The following is a 16722-nucleotide window of genomic DNA, read 5'->3' on the forward strand; positions in this document are numbered from 1 at the left end:
AGACAGGAGAAATTATAATGGGCAATAAGGAAATGGCAGAGACATTAAACAAATACTTTGTATCTGTCTTCACGGTAGAAGACACAAAAAACATTCCGGAACGGACTCGATGGGCTGAATGGCCTCCTTCTGTGCCATTATGACTCTATGAACTAATGGGGAACCAAGGGTCTAGAGAGAATGAGCAACTTAAAGAAATCGGCATAAGACATAATACTGGAGAAATTTATCGGACTAAGTGGCGACAAATCCCCTGGACCGGACGACCTGCATCCTAGGGTTTGAAAAGAGAGGTAGCTGCAGAGATAGTGGATGCACTGGGATTAATCTTCCAGAATTCCCTAGATTCTAGAACAGTCCCCAAGGATTGGAAGGTAGCAAACATAACCCCGCTATTTAAGAAAGAAGAGAAAAAACGGGGAACTATAGGCCAGTTAGCCTGACATCAGTAGTAGGCAAAATGCTAGAATCTATTATAAGGGATATGGTAACAGGGCACTCGGAACCAGTGGATTTGGATTTTCAAAAAGCATTCAATAAGGTGCCACACAAGAGGTTATTATGCAAAATTAGGACTCACGGTATTGGGGGTAATATATTAACATGGACTGAGGATTGGTTAACGGACAGAAAACAGAGAGTAGGAATAAACGGGACCTTTTCAGGTTGGCAGGCTGTAACTAGTGGGGTACCACAAGGATCAGTGCTTGGGCCTCAGCTATTTACAATCTATATTAATGACTTAGATGAAGGGACTGAGTGTAACGTATCCAAGTTTGCTGATGATACAAAGTTAGATAGGAAAATAAGCTGTGAGGATGATGCAGAGGCTGCAGAGAGATATAGACAGGTTGACTGAGTGGACAAGAACATGGCAAATGGAATACTTCGGTATCCACTTCGGTAGGAAAAACAAAAAATCAGAATATTTTTTGAATGGAGAGACTGGGAAATGTTTGCACTCAGAGGGACCTGGGTGTCCTTGTACATGAATCATAGAAAGTTAACATGCAGGTACAGCAAGCAATTAGGAAAGCAAATGGTATGTTAGCTTTTGTTACAAAGGGATTAGAGTATAAAAGTAAAGAAGTCTTACTACGTTAATTATACAGGACATTGGTGAGGCCACACCTGGAGTACTGTGTACAGTTCTGGTCTCCTTACCTAAGAAAAGACATACTTGCCTTAGAGGGAGTGCAGTGAAGGTTCACTAGACTGGTTCCTGGGTTTGCCCTATGAAGAGAGATTGAGTAGACTAGGCCTATATCCCTTAGAGTTTTGAAGAACGAGAGGCGATCTAATTGAAACATATAACATTCTTAAGGGGCTTAACAGGGTTAATGCTGGGAAAATGTTTCCCCTGGCTGGGGAATCTAGAACACGGGGTCACAGTCTCAGAATAAGGGGTTGGCCATTTAGAACTGAGATGAGGAGAAATTTCTTCACTTAGAGTGTTGTGAATCTTTGGAATTCTCTACTCGAGAGCGCTGTGGCTGGTCAGTCGTTGAGTATATTCAAGACAGAGGTCGATAAAATTTTGGGAATGAAGGGATATGGGGATAGTGCGGGAAGGTGGAGTTGAGGTAGAAGATCAGCCAAAATCTTGTTGAATGGCGGAGTAGGCTCGAGGGGCCAAATGGCCTACCCCTGCTCCTATTTCTTATGTTCTTATGTAATTTTTCTGCTTGCATACAATCTAGTCCTTCATTATTTTATATTCCTCAATCAAATCGTCTTTGAGTCTATGCTCCTCTAAAATATGTGCAGTAGAAATTCACCTTGGTTGCAGGAGCAAAACGGGCGATATGGCATCAGCTGCCGGTTATACTCAGCGCCCAATATTCAGTCCCTCCGACTTCGGATAACAGGTGGCAGTTGCCATGCTGCCCGTTCTGCACTGACGCCCAAGACACATTTCCTCCCTTGTATGATTGAAGGTGATGAGTGTGGTTCGGTGAGAGCCCATGATCCCGGTCAGACTCACACGCCCGCCCCCCCTCAGCAAAAACCCTGTGGAGATCACCTTTAAGGAGGTAATGTTTTTTGCCGAACTATAGAACTCATTTGATCATTTTACAGATCACACATTATCATAGAAACATAGAAGATAGGAGCAGGAGTAGGCCATTCGGCCCCTCGAGCCTGCTCTACCATTCAATGAGATCATGGCTGATCATCCAAATTCAGTACCCTGTCCCTGCTTTCTCCCCATATCCCTTGATCCCTTTAGCCTTAAGAAATATATCTAACTCCTTCTTGAATATATTTAATGAATTGGCCTCAACTGCCTTCTGTGGTAGAGAATTCCACAGGTTCACCACTCTCTGGGTGAAGAAATTCCTCCTCATCTCTGTCCTAAATGGCTTACTCCTTATCCTTAGACTGTGACCCCTGGTTCTGGACTCCCCCGACCATCAGGAACATCCTTCCTGCATCTAGTCTGTCTAGTCCTGTTAGAATTTTATAAGTTTCAATGAGATCCCCTCTCATTCTTCTAAACTCCAGCGAGTATAAGCCCAATCGACCCAATCTCTCCTCATACGTCATTCCTGCCATCCCAGGAACTTCATCCTTTCTATTAAATAAACAAAAGCATTCTCACCAAGAAATTGGGAAAGGCACAACATCGCCTGGTGTGCAGGCTAGACTGAAATACCGTGTGAAGGCTGCGGACACTTCTGGTGTCCTTCAACAGCAGTAACAGAGCCTGGTGATTTCACTTACTAATCAGCAAGAGGAAGCTACCTGCCCCCACATTATGCTGTTGTCATAGTAACAAATGGACCTCTTGTGCTTCAATGGACCGGTTTGTTAATAGAAATGAGATTTATTGCCTGGCTCAAAGCAGATTAATGGCTCCCAATGACTTGTGGCTCTGGCTGCATAGCTGCTCCAAAACTGGAACGACAGCCACCGTGTTACCAACCTTTGAACTGAAACACCCAGGCCAATCCTTAAACTCCTCTTCCCCCTTGCTGAATCCTCACTATGCCAGCTTAAGACCCATTGCATTGTCTCTTACTCAAACCTATTCTTTCCAGGGACCTCAGAACTGTAGCACTCCTCATCTCCCTCAGCTTCTCTATCACTAACAATCCACAGGCTTTTAAATTTCACGCTTTGTGTCACCTCCTACCAACTTCCTGATTTCCCTCGGATTCTCTCCTATCCCTTTCCAACCGTGCTGATGTCCTGCACTTCACAGGAGCGATTATCAAACAAAAGTTGACACCGAGCCACATAAGTTGATATTAGGGCTGGTGACCAAAAGCTTGGTCAAAAAGAGGTAGGAATTTTTAAATATGGAGAGGGGCAATTGCTAAACATTTTGAGTAATATAGCTCAGCTATCCCCAATAATAAAAGACAAGGAATGACTTAAATGCAGCTCTGATGAAGCATTTACTGATACTGGTGATCTGGTTGCCAGTTCTTCAATTTGTGGAGGTTTTAATACTTGCAAGTCACACAGGAAATGTAAACGTGGAAAGCTCTGTTCAAATTCCCCACATGAACCTCAAGCATTCAATGCTATGAATCGTGACTGTTGGCAGCACTACCAGCAACAGTTAAAATATACGATACCAGGAATGCTGGAGATCTCAAATAAAAACAGAAAATGCTGGAGGTACACAGGTCAGAGAAGAGACAGAACAATCTCTTGGGGTCAGTTTTACAAATGCTGCCACCAACATCCAAATGCGAGCTCCACCCAAGACGTTAGCCTGTATTTTCTCTTTCTGATGCTGACGGAACATGTTTCGAACATTTTCTGTTCTTACTTGCTACTCGAGAGCTGCCAGCGCATCTATAGTTAGTCAATGTCCTTTACAGCTGAACAGTCTCTTGTCTGCAAAATACACTTACAACGGGTATCAATTTAACGAGCTCCTTGCTCACGTTTTTGTCGCACGGCATCAGGAAAAGCAGGGATTAGACTGGAAAACAGGAAAATAAATGCCTGTGAGAATCAGTGGTAGAGGAGGAGAGAATATTTTAAAATGCAGATGCAGGCACGGTGACATAGGACACGAGTGCAGTTTCCTATTTAGCAAATTGCCCCATGTTAAGAGACGATAGTGTCCAGTTACCCTGACTCATTCAAAACAGTTCAAGACAAGGCGCTTCGGTGCTAAACACCTGCCCAGTCTGTCAAAGGAGGAATATTTAGTGCACAGGAACCTGAAATAGGGAGAAACAGACTAAGAAAAATTAGAATTTATCACTTTAGCACATTCAAGCATTCTTAGAAAATGACATCAGATCACTTCCCTGCTGGCTCATCCTGATAATCCAGCGCGCAGCCAGACACTAGGAATGTCCCGTCCCGCCTGTTCCTCAGCTGGGAAAGCACGAGGTGCTACACGCCCCCTGGGTTAGGGAGGGATGCCCTGGTGGAATGTGGATATTGGGAGTGAGGACATTATTGGGCGGGACATTAATCCTCTCTATGGTTGATTAGCTTGTCTACACTGTCTGGGGGTCACACATGAAGGATCAGCCAGTGCAATACCAGAAAGCATCTGGCACTCAAGCAACTGTACTCCAGCAGAGCAAAAACACGTCATTACATCCATCTTTTGGCGTCAGATGTGATTGCACTAGAGAGGGTACAGAGGAGATTTACAAGGATGTTGCTGGGAGTAGAGAATCTTAGCTCTGAGGAAAGACTGGATAGGCTGGGTCTGTTTTCCTTGGAACAGAGGAGGCTGAGGGGAGACCTTATTGAGGTGTATAAAATTATGAGGGGCCTAGATAAAGTGGATAGAAAGGACCTATTTCCCTCAGCAGAGGGGTCAAAAACCAGGGGGCACAGATTTAAAGTAATTGGGGGAAGGTTTAGAGGGGATTTGAGGGGAAATTTCTTCACCCAGAGGGTTGTGGGGGTCTGGAACTCGCTGCCTGAAAGGGTGGTAGAGGCAGGAACCCTAACCACATTTAAAAAGTACTTGGATGTGCACTTGGGATGCTGTAACCTGCAGGGCTACGGACCAAGAGCTGGGAAGTGGGATTAGGCTGGATAGCCCTTTGTTGGCCGGCGCGGACACGATGGGCCGAAATGGCCTCCTTCCGTGCTGTAACTTTCTATGATTCTATGATCAGTAAAGTGATGTTACTGAACCTGATAAGAATTTGCACAATGCACAACACACAGTGCAACCATACTCCCAGACGTCACGGCTCAAGACTATCAAATGGGAAAGACTCCATTAGGCAAGAGTTGCTCATCTCAGGTGAGGAGCAGTGCTCGCCGAGGAGCAGCTCCCCCCCAACCCCCCCGCCAGTTTATAGTATCAAGTCAACTTTTAATTCAAGAAGGATTCATCAAAATTAAAAGCACCAGGCCAATAGTGAGGAAAAATGTAAATTTCAACCAAGTACAGGAAACTCTTTGGTATCCGGCACCGACGGGACTGGGGTGTTGCCGGTTGATTAAAACTTCCGGATGACGGAGAGGGTTATCTACTGAGGCTATTTTTAACAAACAAAGAGTCAGACTCCTGTTATTGAGGTGTTCGGACTTCCGACAGCGCCAAGAAGCCGAGTAGTGGCAGTTTGGAGAACTACCCACACTGACTAACTCGGCCACCGTGGGAGACTCGGACTCGGCAACATTTCCGGTTTTTGAGGTGTTTTCGGAGTATGAATTTTGCCGGTTAATAGAGAATTCCGGATAGTTAGGTGCCATTTAAACGAGAGTTTCCTGTAGCTTGAAAGTGAATCAGTATTGTCAGCAGGATTTCAGTAAAGCACAACAGCAGGCAAACAACCCGACAGCACACATCCAAATTCTGCCTTTCCGAACCTGGGTTCTGTACAGAAAGAGCATTTTGAGTTGGATAACATTAGGGTGAAGTACTAGTGGGAATAAGGCGGTCACTGGGGGTAGGAGCAGTTTGAAGGGAAGAATCAAGAGCACAGCACAGGAAGTCTGTGACACAACACTGGCTTGTATATTTAGTTGTAAGTATGTTTTTCCCTCTTGCATGTTGTTGCCAATACACTAAATAAGCGCAGTAATACAGTAACATTGATTGATGGCCTATATCCTCGCTGAACACAAACAGGCCGAGATTTCCCTGGGGACTCCAGAATCAAGCGAGGACCAGTGTTTATGTGTCAATGGCGTTATTGTCCAACCCAGACACTTCCTCCCCCAATATAGCTTACTGATCTCCCTCTGACAGCATTGACGCTTTCTCCTGATCAGTTAGGGCAGATGAGATCAATATCACCATCACACTTTATTCCTAGATTACAAAATATTTTAATCTTCAGCATTAAAACAGTTCCTTTCCTCACTCCCCCAGTAGCGTTTGAAAATGTGACTTAAACACAGGTCACGTGGCTTTAAATAACCTGCAAACACAAAGAGATTCTGAAATCGCTCAGCGCCTCTGCATTTCCTTATAAGGTGAAGGTTCGCCTGCAGCTCCCGGCCCCTACAGCTGCAGTCATTTTCTTGTGCAAAGATCTGCATTAATCGTTTTCTCTGCAGATGCCAAATCTTCTCCGCTATAAATAAACAGTCTTGCAGCATTTCAGTCTGTAGGAAACGCTGGACAGCTTCACTGAACTATTGGATGGGAGTTACATTTTTCCATAAACGAATTCTGTATTGTGTGGCGGGGGATGTTTCAGGACACTGTCGAGAGCGAGGGGGCAACGGTTCTAGTAACCGTGTACTGCAGCCTGCACGGTTATACCAACTGGAACAACACTGGCCAAGGTGGCTGCAGACTGAACATACCATTTTCTAAATAGCACTTTTCTTAAAATTACTTAAAAGATATTGGGCCGTATTTTGCGACCCCCACGGGTGCACACGAGGTATGTACACGCCCGTAGGGGCCGCACAAGTTCCGGGCTTAGGCATGCGAAGCGCATGCGCTAAAATCCGGAACTTGCGATCTGTCAAGAATCTTCTTGACAGATCCTCTGCATTCCCGGGGAGACGGGCCTCCGCGGGTGCAGAGTTGCGCTATTTGCCCAACTTCCGCCCGCTGAATGTCCGTGAAATTCTTACGCCCGGTGAAAGCAAGCGTAAGGCCTGCTTTTACCAGCATAAGAGTTTTAGAAAATAGAAAAATAAAATGTTATCACTCATTTATACATTAAAAACCCTGTCCAATAAGGTAAGTTTATTTTTAGCCCCATTAAAACATATATAAAAAATTCAAAAAATTACATTTTGTTTAATATTAAATGGCATTTTAAATAAGTAATTTTAAAAAATGTATTTCATGTGTTCGTGTATTTTTTAAGTGATCCCCAGTCATACTTATGGTGTTGTACATAAGCAACTCCCATAGGTATGAATTCTAAAATTCTTTTAAAATTCCAGCAGGACTAGACAGACTAGATGCAGGAAGGATGTTCCCGATGGCGGGGGAGTCCAGAACCAGGGGTCACAGTCCAAAGATAAGGGGTAAGCCATTTAGGACAGAGATGAGGAGGAATTTCTTCACCCAGAGAGTGGTGAACCTGTGGAATTCTCTACCACAGAAGGCAGTAGAGGCCAATTCATTAAATATATTGAAGAAGGAGTTAGATATATTTCTTATGGCTAAAGGGATCAAGGGATATGTGGAGAAGGCAGGGACAGGGTACTGAGTGTGGATGATCAGCCGTGATCTCATTGAATGGCGGAGCAGGCTCGAGGGGCCGAATGGCCTACTCCTGCTCCTATCTTCTGTTTCTATGAATGGGGATTCCCTTCTTTTATTTGGTTGTGCTTGCGAACCGTGTCCACCCCGGGGATACCCTAGCTTTTGACCCGGAGAAGCCCAGGATCGAGAGCCTCCATACCTCCCGGGCCACCAGGTAAATGCGGAGATTTTTTACAGGTCGGAGGCATCCACCCACGGGAAGCCTCCCATCGCAAATTTTGGCCCTTAAATTATTTCACCCTCCTCCCTGTTGAGAAATTTCGGTGAAAGACTCAGTTGGACGTAGTCCAGATTTAATCACATGATCTCCCACCCCCACTGCTCGACCATTTCTCCGCCCTGCCCCCTCGTTCACGGCCCCACATGCCAAGCCCAACGCTCCCGCCCCCTGCCATTGATCACCCCACACGTACATCCACCTTCTCACATCAATTGGAAAGCAAACAGGCTCTTCACTACCCAACTGGATGATTGTTCATGGTCAGTCAAACCCCCCGCCACCCACCCCCCCCCCCCACCACCTCCAAAATTTTTATAACTAATAAACAAAAGTGTTGAATGAAAATGAAAAAACCCCACATTTTTTCAGGCCGCTATGATTTTTTCTCCTGGGCAGTGTCTGGGAGAATAATCTTTAAATTCCTGGAAACTCCAGCACAATCCTGGAGAATTGGCAACCGTAAAAGATCCCATGGCACTATTCGAAGAACAGCAGGGGAGTTCACCCAGTGTCTTGGCCAATATTTGTCATCACTAAAACAGATGATCTGGTTATCATATTGCTGTTTGTGGGAGCTTGCTGTGCGCAAATTGGCTGCTGCGTTTCCTACAACAGTGACTACACTTCAAAAGTACTTCATTGGCTGTAAAGCGCTTTGGGACATCCAGAGGTCATGAAAGGCGCTATAGAAATGCAAGTCTTTCTTTGCTAAGGACAATGTACAGGGCAGTACCAACGTCGGGTTTGGCAGTTCAGTCAGAGCAGCCTTTGAATGGAGAGTACTGGTTCTTCCCCTGCTGCATGTAGATGCTTCCATACAAGTAATAAGTCTTCAAAAATAACAGTATAACAAAGAAGGCTGGTTAACAAAATTGAGGCTCATGGAATAGGTGAGTCAGTGGCAGTTTGGATAAGGAATTGGCTTAAGGGCAGAAAACAGCAAGTTGTGGTAAATGGTTGTTTTTCAGACTGGAGGATGGTAGACAGTGGTGTAGTGATGGGACACGTTGAGAGAGTGGTGAACAAAGCATATGGGATCTTGGGCTTCATAAATAGAGGTATTGATTACAAAAGTAGAGGTTATGCTAAACCTTTATAAAGCGCTCGTTAGATCACAACTGGAGTATTGTGTCCAGTTCTGGTCACCACACTTTAGGAAGGATGTGAAGGCCCTTGAGAGGGTGCGGAGGAGATTTACCAGAATGGTTCCGGGGATGGGGGATCTTAGCTACAAGGACAGGTTGGAGAAGCTGGATTTGTTCTCATTAGAGCAAAGGAGGTTGAGGGGTGATTTGATCGAGGTGTACAAGATTATGACGAGTTTGGATAGGCTAGACGGGGAAAGGCTGTTCCCACTAGTTGATGGTACAAGGACTAGGGGACACCCCTCAACCTCTTTAGTGCAGTTGAAAAAAAAAGTTGTTTGCCGTCTTACTGTACCTCTGCGCAGAATAAATTTACTTTTGGAAGGGCTCACGAGCCCCGGGGTCCCCGCTGCCATAGAGAAATAAATAAATAGCAAGTCAGTGCCCCAACTCTGTTAAACGGTTCTTTGCCCCGAGTTCTGCAGCTGTCTGGAACCTCTTGTTTTTTCATCCCTGCATCAAAGTCTTTGTGATGAGCTTACAGAGAATAAATAACTTTCCTTTGAAAAGTTACTTTATAGCCCAGTGCTTGCACCTTTGTGGAAAGTTTATTTTGCCGTACTTGGATTTTGTGTTGCTGCCTGCTTGGCCTCATCTTAAACTGAGAAATAAATTAATGTCATCAGCACTCGCAGTTCTGCAAGTCAACCCAGCGATTCCATTCATTCCTCCCTGTCCCACCCTCAATATCCTGAGCACAGACCCAATCTAGATCCACCAGCGAGAGGATCATCCATCCCGCTCCCAGCTCACATCCCCAATCTGGAGAGAGGATCGTCCATCCCGCTCCCAGCTCACATCCCCAATCTGGAGAGAGGATTGTTCATCCTGCTCCCAGCTCACATCCCCAATCCAGCGAGAGGATCGTCCATCTCGCTCCCAGCTCACATCCCCAATCTGGAGAGAGGATCGTTCATCTCGCTCCCAGCTCACATCCCCAATCCGGAGAGAGGATCGTCCATCCCGCTCCCAGCTCACATCCCCAATCCAGCGAGAGGATCGTTCATCTCGCTCCCAGCTCACATCCCCAATCTGGAGAGAAGATCGTCCATCTCGCTCCCAGCTCACATCCCCAATCCGGAGAGAGGATCGTCCATCCCGCTCCCAGCTCACATCCCCAATCCGGAGAGAGGATCGTCCATCCCGCTCCCAACTCACATCCCCAATCCAGAGAGAGGATCGTTCATCCCGCTCCCAACTCACATCCCCAATCCGGAGAGAGGATCGTCCATCCCGCTCCCAGCTCACATCCCCAATCCAGCGAGAGGATCGTTCATCTCGCTCCCAGCTCACATCCCCAATCCGGAGAGAGGATCGTCCATCCCGCTCCCAGCTCACATCCCCAATCTGGAGAGAGGATTGTTCATCCTGCTCCCAGCTCACATCCCCAATCCGGAGAGAGGATCGTCCATCCCGCTCCCAGCTCACATCCCCAATCCGGAGAGAGGATCGTCCATCCCGCTCCCAGCTCACATCCCCAATCCGGAGAGAGGATCATCCATCCCGCTCCCAGCTCACATCCCCAATCCAGCGAGAGGATCGTCCATCTCGCTCCCAGCTCACATCCCCAATCCGGAGAGAGGATCGTCCATCCCGCTCCCAGCTCACATCCCCAATCTGGAGAGAGGATTGTTCATCCTGCTCCCAGCTCACATCCCCAATCCGGAGAGACGATCGTCCATCCCGCTCCCAGCTCACATCCCCAATCCGGAGAGAGGATCGTCCATCCCGCTCCCAGCTCACATCCCCAATCCGGAGAGAGGATCATCCATCCCGCTCCCAGCTCACATCCCCAATCCAGCGAGAGGATCGTCCATCTCGCTCCCAGCTCACATCCCCAATCCAGCGAGAGGATCGTCCATCTCGCTCCCAGCTCACATCCCCAATCCAGCGAGAGGATCGTCCATCCTGCTCCCAGCTCACATCCCCAATCCGGAGAGATGATCGTCCATCCCGCTCCCAGCTCACATCCCCAATCCAGCGAGAGGATCGTTCATCTCGCTCCCAGCTCACATCCCCAATCCGGAGAGAGGATCGTCCATCCCGCTCCCAGCTCACATCCCCAATCTGGAGAGAGGATTGTTCATCCTGCTCCCAGCTCACATCCCCAATCCGGAGAGAGGATCGTCCATCCCGCTCCCAGCTCACATCCCCAATCCGGAGAGAGGATCGTCCATCCCGCTCCCAGCTCACATCCCCAATCCGGAGAGAGGATCATCCATCCCGCTCCCAGCTCACATCCCCAATCCAGCGAGAGGATCGTCCATCTCGCTCCCAGCTCACATCCCCAATCCGGAGAGAGGATCGTCCATCCCGCTCCCAGCTCACATCCCCAATCCAGAGAGAGGATCGTTCATCCCGCTCCCAGCTCACATCCCCAATCCGGAGAGAGGATCGTCCATCCCGCTCCCAACTCACATCCCCAATCCAGAGAGAGGATCGTCCATCCTGCTCCCAGCTCACATCCCCAATCCGGAGAGAGGATCGTCCATCCTGCTCCCAACTCACATCCCCAATCCAGAGAGGATCGTCCATTCTGCTCCCAGCTCACATCCCCAATCCAGAGAGGATCGTCCATCCTGCTCCCAACTCACATCCCCAATCCAGAGAGAGGATCGTTCATCCCGCTCCCAGCTCACATTCCCAATCCAGAGAGGATCGTCCATCCCGCTCCCAGCTCACATCCCCAATCTGGAGAGAGGATCGTCCATCCTGCTCCCAGCTCACAGCCCCAATCCGGAGAGACGATCGTCCATTCTGCTCCCAGCTCACAGCCCCAATCCGGAGAGACGATCGTCCATCCCGCTCCCAGCTCACATCCCCAATCCGGAGAGAGGATCGTCCATCCTGCTCCCAGCTCACATCCCCAATCCGGAGAGAGGATCGTTCATCCTGCTCCCAGCTCACATCCCCAATCCAGCGAGAGGATCGTCCATTTTGCTCCCAGCTCACATCCCCAATCCGGAGAGAGGATCGTCCATCCCGCTCCCAGCTCACATCCCCAATCCGGAGAGAGGATCGTCCATCCTGCTCCAGCTCACATCCCCAATCCGGAGAGAGGATCGTCCATCCTGCTCCCAGCTCACATCTCCAATCCGGAGAGAGGATCGTTCATCCTGCTCCCAGCTCACATCCCCAATCTGGAGAGAGGATCGTCCATCCCGCTCCCAGCTCTCATCACCAATCCGGAGAGAGGATCGTCCATCCTGCTCCAGCTCACATCCCCAATCCGGAGTGAGGATTTCTTAGAAAAGGGGGGGCGGGGGGTGGGCAAGCATGGGATATGAAGGGGCTTCAGCAAAAATAGTTTGGGAATCTCTGGCTTAGCAGAATTTATAACTTACAAGCCAGAAATTGCTCCTGACAATGGCACTTCAAAGCGAGAGCCTGAGTTGCAGTTACAGTTTGTTACACAATGTAATGGCCACTCAGTCAATGACAGTCCATCTGCTGATTGAACAGAAACCATTGCTCACCGGCAGGGTTCGTTTGCCAATTCTCTCCTCGTCTCTCTTGAAGGTGCTGACTCTTGCTGGGCTAAGGATCTACCGTTTCTCGGTGCCCTGAAATACCTGCCTAAGTGGCCATGATTCATGAGCCAGGACAGTGAGGAACCACAGCCGAGCTCTATCCTGTTCTCCCAACAGGAGTCACTGGACAGCAACCACAATGGGGAACGTTGGCTCATGTTTTACACACTCCCAAGCTCAGGGCACTGAGGCCAATTGTAACACCCCTACTGCTGCCCTGCCCGAGATCAGCAAACACCGCCCAGCCCAGGGACCATCTGTGCCCAGTGGCATGCTGTATTTACCAACGGAGCCAGATTGAACGATATGTACTATAGATTTGCTGAAGGCCCTTTACAGTTCTTGTTGGAGACAACACAACCAGAGAACATATCAGCCAACAGGGAAAAGCATGCTCCCTTGTGGGGAGGCTGAGAATCTGCATTCTGCAGCCAGAGAAGGCGGCAGCAGAGAGGAGGTGTTAATGATGGGTTGGAGAGGCTGGCTTCCAATTACCTCCCGTCCAGAATGATTTAATGTTTAGTGCAATGAAGCGAGAGGGTGGAAGGGATCAATAAAAGACAGAAAGTAAAACTGGTCACAACCATGCATCAGGGGGCCCATCACAGCATTTGGGAGATGGCCAGAAGAAACTATTACAAGGGATGCCTTAGAATCAGCGTCCTGCATTTACAAAAACAGGAGCTTTCTTTCCATTGCAGAAGCTGAAATTCCAGGATTGGAATGAAGTCCAGAATTCCCCATGTGATGCAGTTAAATTCAAGGAATTGCTTCGGTTTCGCTCGAGTCGCATGGAGAGCACCATTCACTGTGATTCTATCCGAGGAGGCAAGAGCACGTTGTGTTCCAGCTAAGATCACAGTCCATGGGAAAGCACCGATTCACGTAAACACCAATAGCCAAGTGGGTAAAGGCACTGTCCACTTATAGCACTAAGCCAGTAGAGGCCAGAAGGTCCCGGCTTCAATTCCTGCTTATGCAGAATTAAATGATATTGGGGGGGGGGGGGGGGGGGGGGGTAGTGGTGAGGGGGCGATTACAACTGGCCTAAACAATCAGCCAGGGATTCCCACTATTGTGAACCCAGTGAAGGAATAGTGTGTTTGTGTCTGCAGGAGTGGGCTTAGCTGCAACAACCCTCACAATCGAACAGCCTGCTGCCACTCACTATCGGGGTTCACACGTGACAGATGGTCACCTGGCCGAGGTGTGGGGTGCTTCTGCTTTTCATGGGACTATAGCTCAGTGAGAGTCTTCAGGGGAAGGCGGCAATAGTCGTACATTGTCAAGTGATTTTCACTATTCGTTAGTTTCCTCCAGCCTGCCCCATGCAGGACCTCCCAGGCGGACAATCATTCCCAGGCCTCTCAGCTAACACTGCCCAATAAATGATACACGAGTCAACCGGAGGGGTTTCCCTCTCCCTGCTTGGAGATTCCCCACAACAGCACACAGGTAACAGGGAACTCACCATGGGGCCAAATGAGTCCCGATCCCAAAAGGGACTCATTCTCTGGTCTCCATAAACCCTACAAGGAATGATAGCGTTTGTGTGTCAGGTTCTCCAATAGAGTGGGCTCAAAGCCCTGCTCATATTCCAGATGGTCCAATAGTGCCATGTTCCAGTGAAACTCTGGCCTACTGAGTGCCTGCCCCAATAACCCCACCAAGATCAGAATTCATGGTTTGATGGCGGGGAAGAGAGAAAATATATAATGTAGAGGGAAGCTCACCAATTCCCCCCAAATTGTCTCCTCTCCCGATGTTGCTGGCTCACACTTGTGTACAGTTATACAGAGGCTGACAGCCCCCCAGAATCTCACCCATGTCTTCCTGTATGAACAGTGTTCATCGACAGGGTACTTGACCCTGGAGCCATTACAGCCGAGCTTGAGCCCATCCTTCCCTACAATCCATATACATGTTCTTTCCAGCAGGACTCATTGGATGGGAATCAGGAGCTGAACTATTCCTTTCCCGAGCTCAGAAATGTTGAAGAGAATTGAAGAGCACCGCCCGGAATCTCGGCACGGCACCGCCGTCCCGGCATCAGCACCGCACCGCCGTCCCGGCGCCGCCCCGCCATCCTGGCACCACCCTGCCATCCTGGCACCAGCACCGCCGTTCTGGCACCGCCCCGCCGTCCTGGCACCAGCCCGCCGTCCTGGCACCAGCACCGCCGTTCTGGCACCGCCCCGCCATCCTGGCACCACCCCGCCATCCTGGCACCAGCACCGCACCGCCGTTCTGGCACCGCCCCGCCACCACCCCGCCATCCTGGCACCAGCACCGCACCGCCGTTCTGGCACCGCCCGCGGTTCCAGCACTGACGAGGAGTCAAACTGGAAAGCCCTGGTCTTATGTCCAGTTACACACCTGCTATTTCATGTGACATTCTACTGAAGAGAGGGCATCCTAAACAGCATCCTCACCAGCAGCACAGACTGTATGGTACCTCACTCAAACTTTAGTACCCACTGCCGCATTCCTGGTTTCACAGATAAAACCGCTCCTCTGGTGCATGTTTGGGCAGAGTACTGGATGGAAGGATACTGAGAACGAGGGAGATTAAGGCCAGTATGGTGAGGGTGACCCTGATGTGGCCTGTCCAGTGATCCAAAAGCGATTCTGCAACTTTGTACGTCAGGATGCACTGCAGGCAGAGGAAGACCATGCCCGCAGGAAAGGCCACTCCAGCACCGATGTAATGCAGGCTTTTAGCATGATCAACCTGGAGAAACAGGAACAGACCTTAGTGCACCGCCACTGAGAGCTAATCAAACACACCGGTTTCATAGCAGTGTTGCAAAAACGGCATTATCCATTAAACAGTGAATTTTCAGGGCATTCGTAGAACACAATACATATAAGAATGATATATTATGCATTGTATTATGTATTTGAAGACCCACACAAATGAAGAATGCCCACTTGGGGCAGCTATCAGAGGTCACCCACTGTCTGTGGAAAGCATTTCTCAGAAAGGAATCAGCACCTTCAGGAGAAAGGGTTGAAAATTAAGGAAAGAAAATGATAAGACTCGCTTCCCCTCCTCTGCTGCAGTCACCGGTGCCCTCTAGTGCCTCACTCAAACAGCCATTATTCATGTGCAAGCCAAGGTAGTAATGGTTAGCAGATGATTCAATCACGGGGACCCCGAGCTTGTCCCCTCCCAAAATCCTCACATGTACACTTTCCAGCAGGAATTACAGGACAGCAATCAGGTGCAGGAATGTCAGCAGGTTTGTCCCCTTCCTAACTCAGGGATGCTGAGCTCAACTGAAGCGCCACCTCAGCTGAAATCAACTAACAGCCTAACTCCGGATCATACCTGGGTCCTTCCGAGTCTGTACTTTGTCTACATTCTTCTCTTAACACAGGGAATGGTAGAATAGTGGTGATGTTCCTGGACTAGTAATCCCGAGGCCTGGACTAATGATCCAGAGACGTGAGTTCAAATCCCACCATGGCAGCTGAGGAATTTAAAAGGCAGTCTGTATTTGCAACACCAAAGTTCTGATTGCTCCCCTTGGAGGGTAAGACACGCCCAGCAGTTTGTCTGGAATGTGTAATTAGATCCTCCCTGCCTGAGTAATCAAGTACTTTGCAATCTGTAACACGAACAGACCCCAGTCTGTCAAATTAGGTAACCACGCCTCCCCTCCCCCGACCCTGAACACGGGGGCCCCACAAGGATGTGTGCTGAGCCCCCTCCTCTACTCCCTCTTCACCCACGACTGTGTGGCTGTTAATGGTTCCAACACCATCATCAAGTTTGCGGATGATACCACGGTAGTAGGCCAGATCACCAACAATGATGAGTCAGCCTACAGGGAGGAGGTCCAGCATCTCGTGAAGTGGTGCGCCGATAACAACCTGGCCCTTAACACCAAGAAAACAAAAGAAATCATTGTGGACTTCAGGAAGTCGAAAGGCGGAAGTCACACCCCCATCCACATCAATGGGGCTGTGGTGGAAAGGGTGGACAGCTTTAAGTTCCTCGGAGTCCACATCACGGAAGACCTCTCCTGGTCCCTCAACACCTCCTCTCTGGTGAAGAAGGCCCAGCAGCGCCTATATTTCTTAAGGAGGCTGAAGGGATGTAATCTGTCACCCCTGATCCTCTCTAACTTTTACCGCTGCACTATAGAGAGCATC

The 16722-nt window shown here is 48.8% G+C and overlaps 1 protein-coding gene across 1 annotated transcript in view; it reads right to left on the bottom strand.

Moving 5' to 3' along the window:
• The window catches only part of LOC147098177 (transmembrane protein 150A-like), a 36234-nt gene that overhangs the window by 15252 nt on the left and 4260 nt on the right, over positions 1-16722 (bottom strand). The window contains exon 2 of the mRNA XM_085970837.1: positions 15118-15315. Within this exon, the coding sequence (XP_085826963.1) occupies positions 15118-15315 (198 nt within the window). The remainder of the gene's footprint in view (positions 1-15117; positions 15316-16722) is intronic.

Source organism: Somniosus microcephalus, chromosome 30 (assembly GCF_052327205.1).
Source record: "Somniosus microcephalus isolate GS21.2 chromosome 30, FLI_Smic_1.0, whole genome shotgun sequence".
In the NCBI taxonomy this organism is placed as follows: domain Eukaryota; kingdom Metazoa; phylum Chordata; class Chondrichthyes; order Squaliformes; family Somniosidae; genus Somniosus; species Somniosus microcephalus.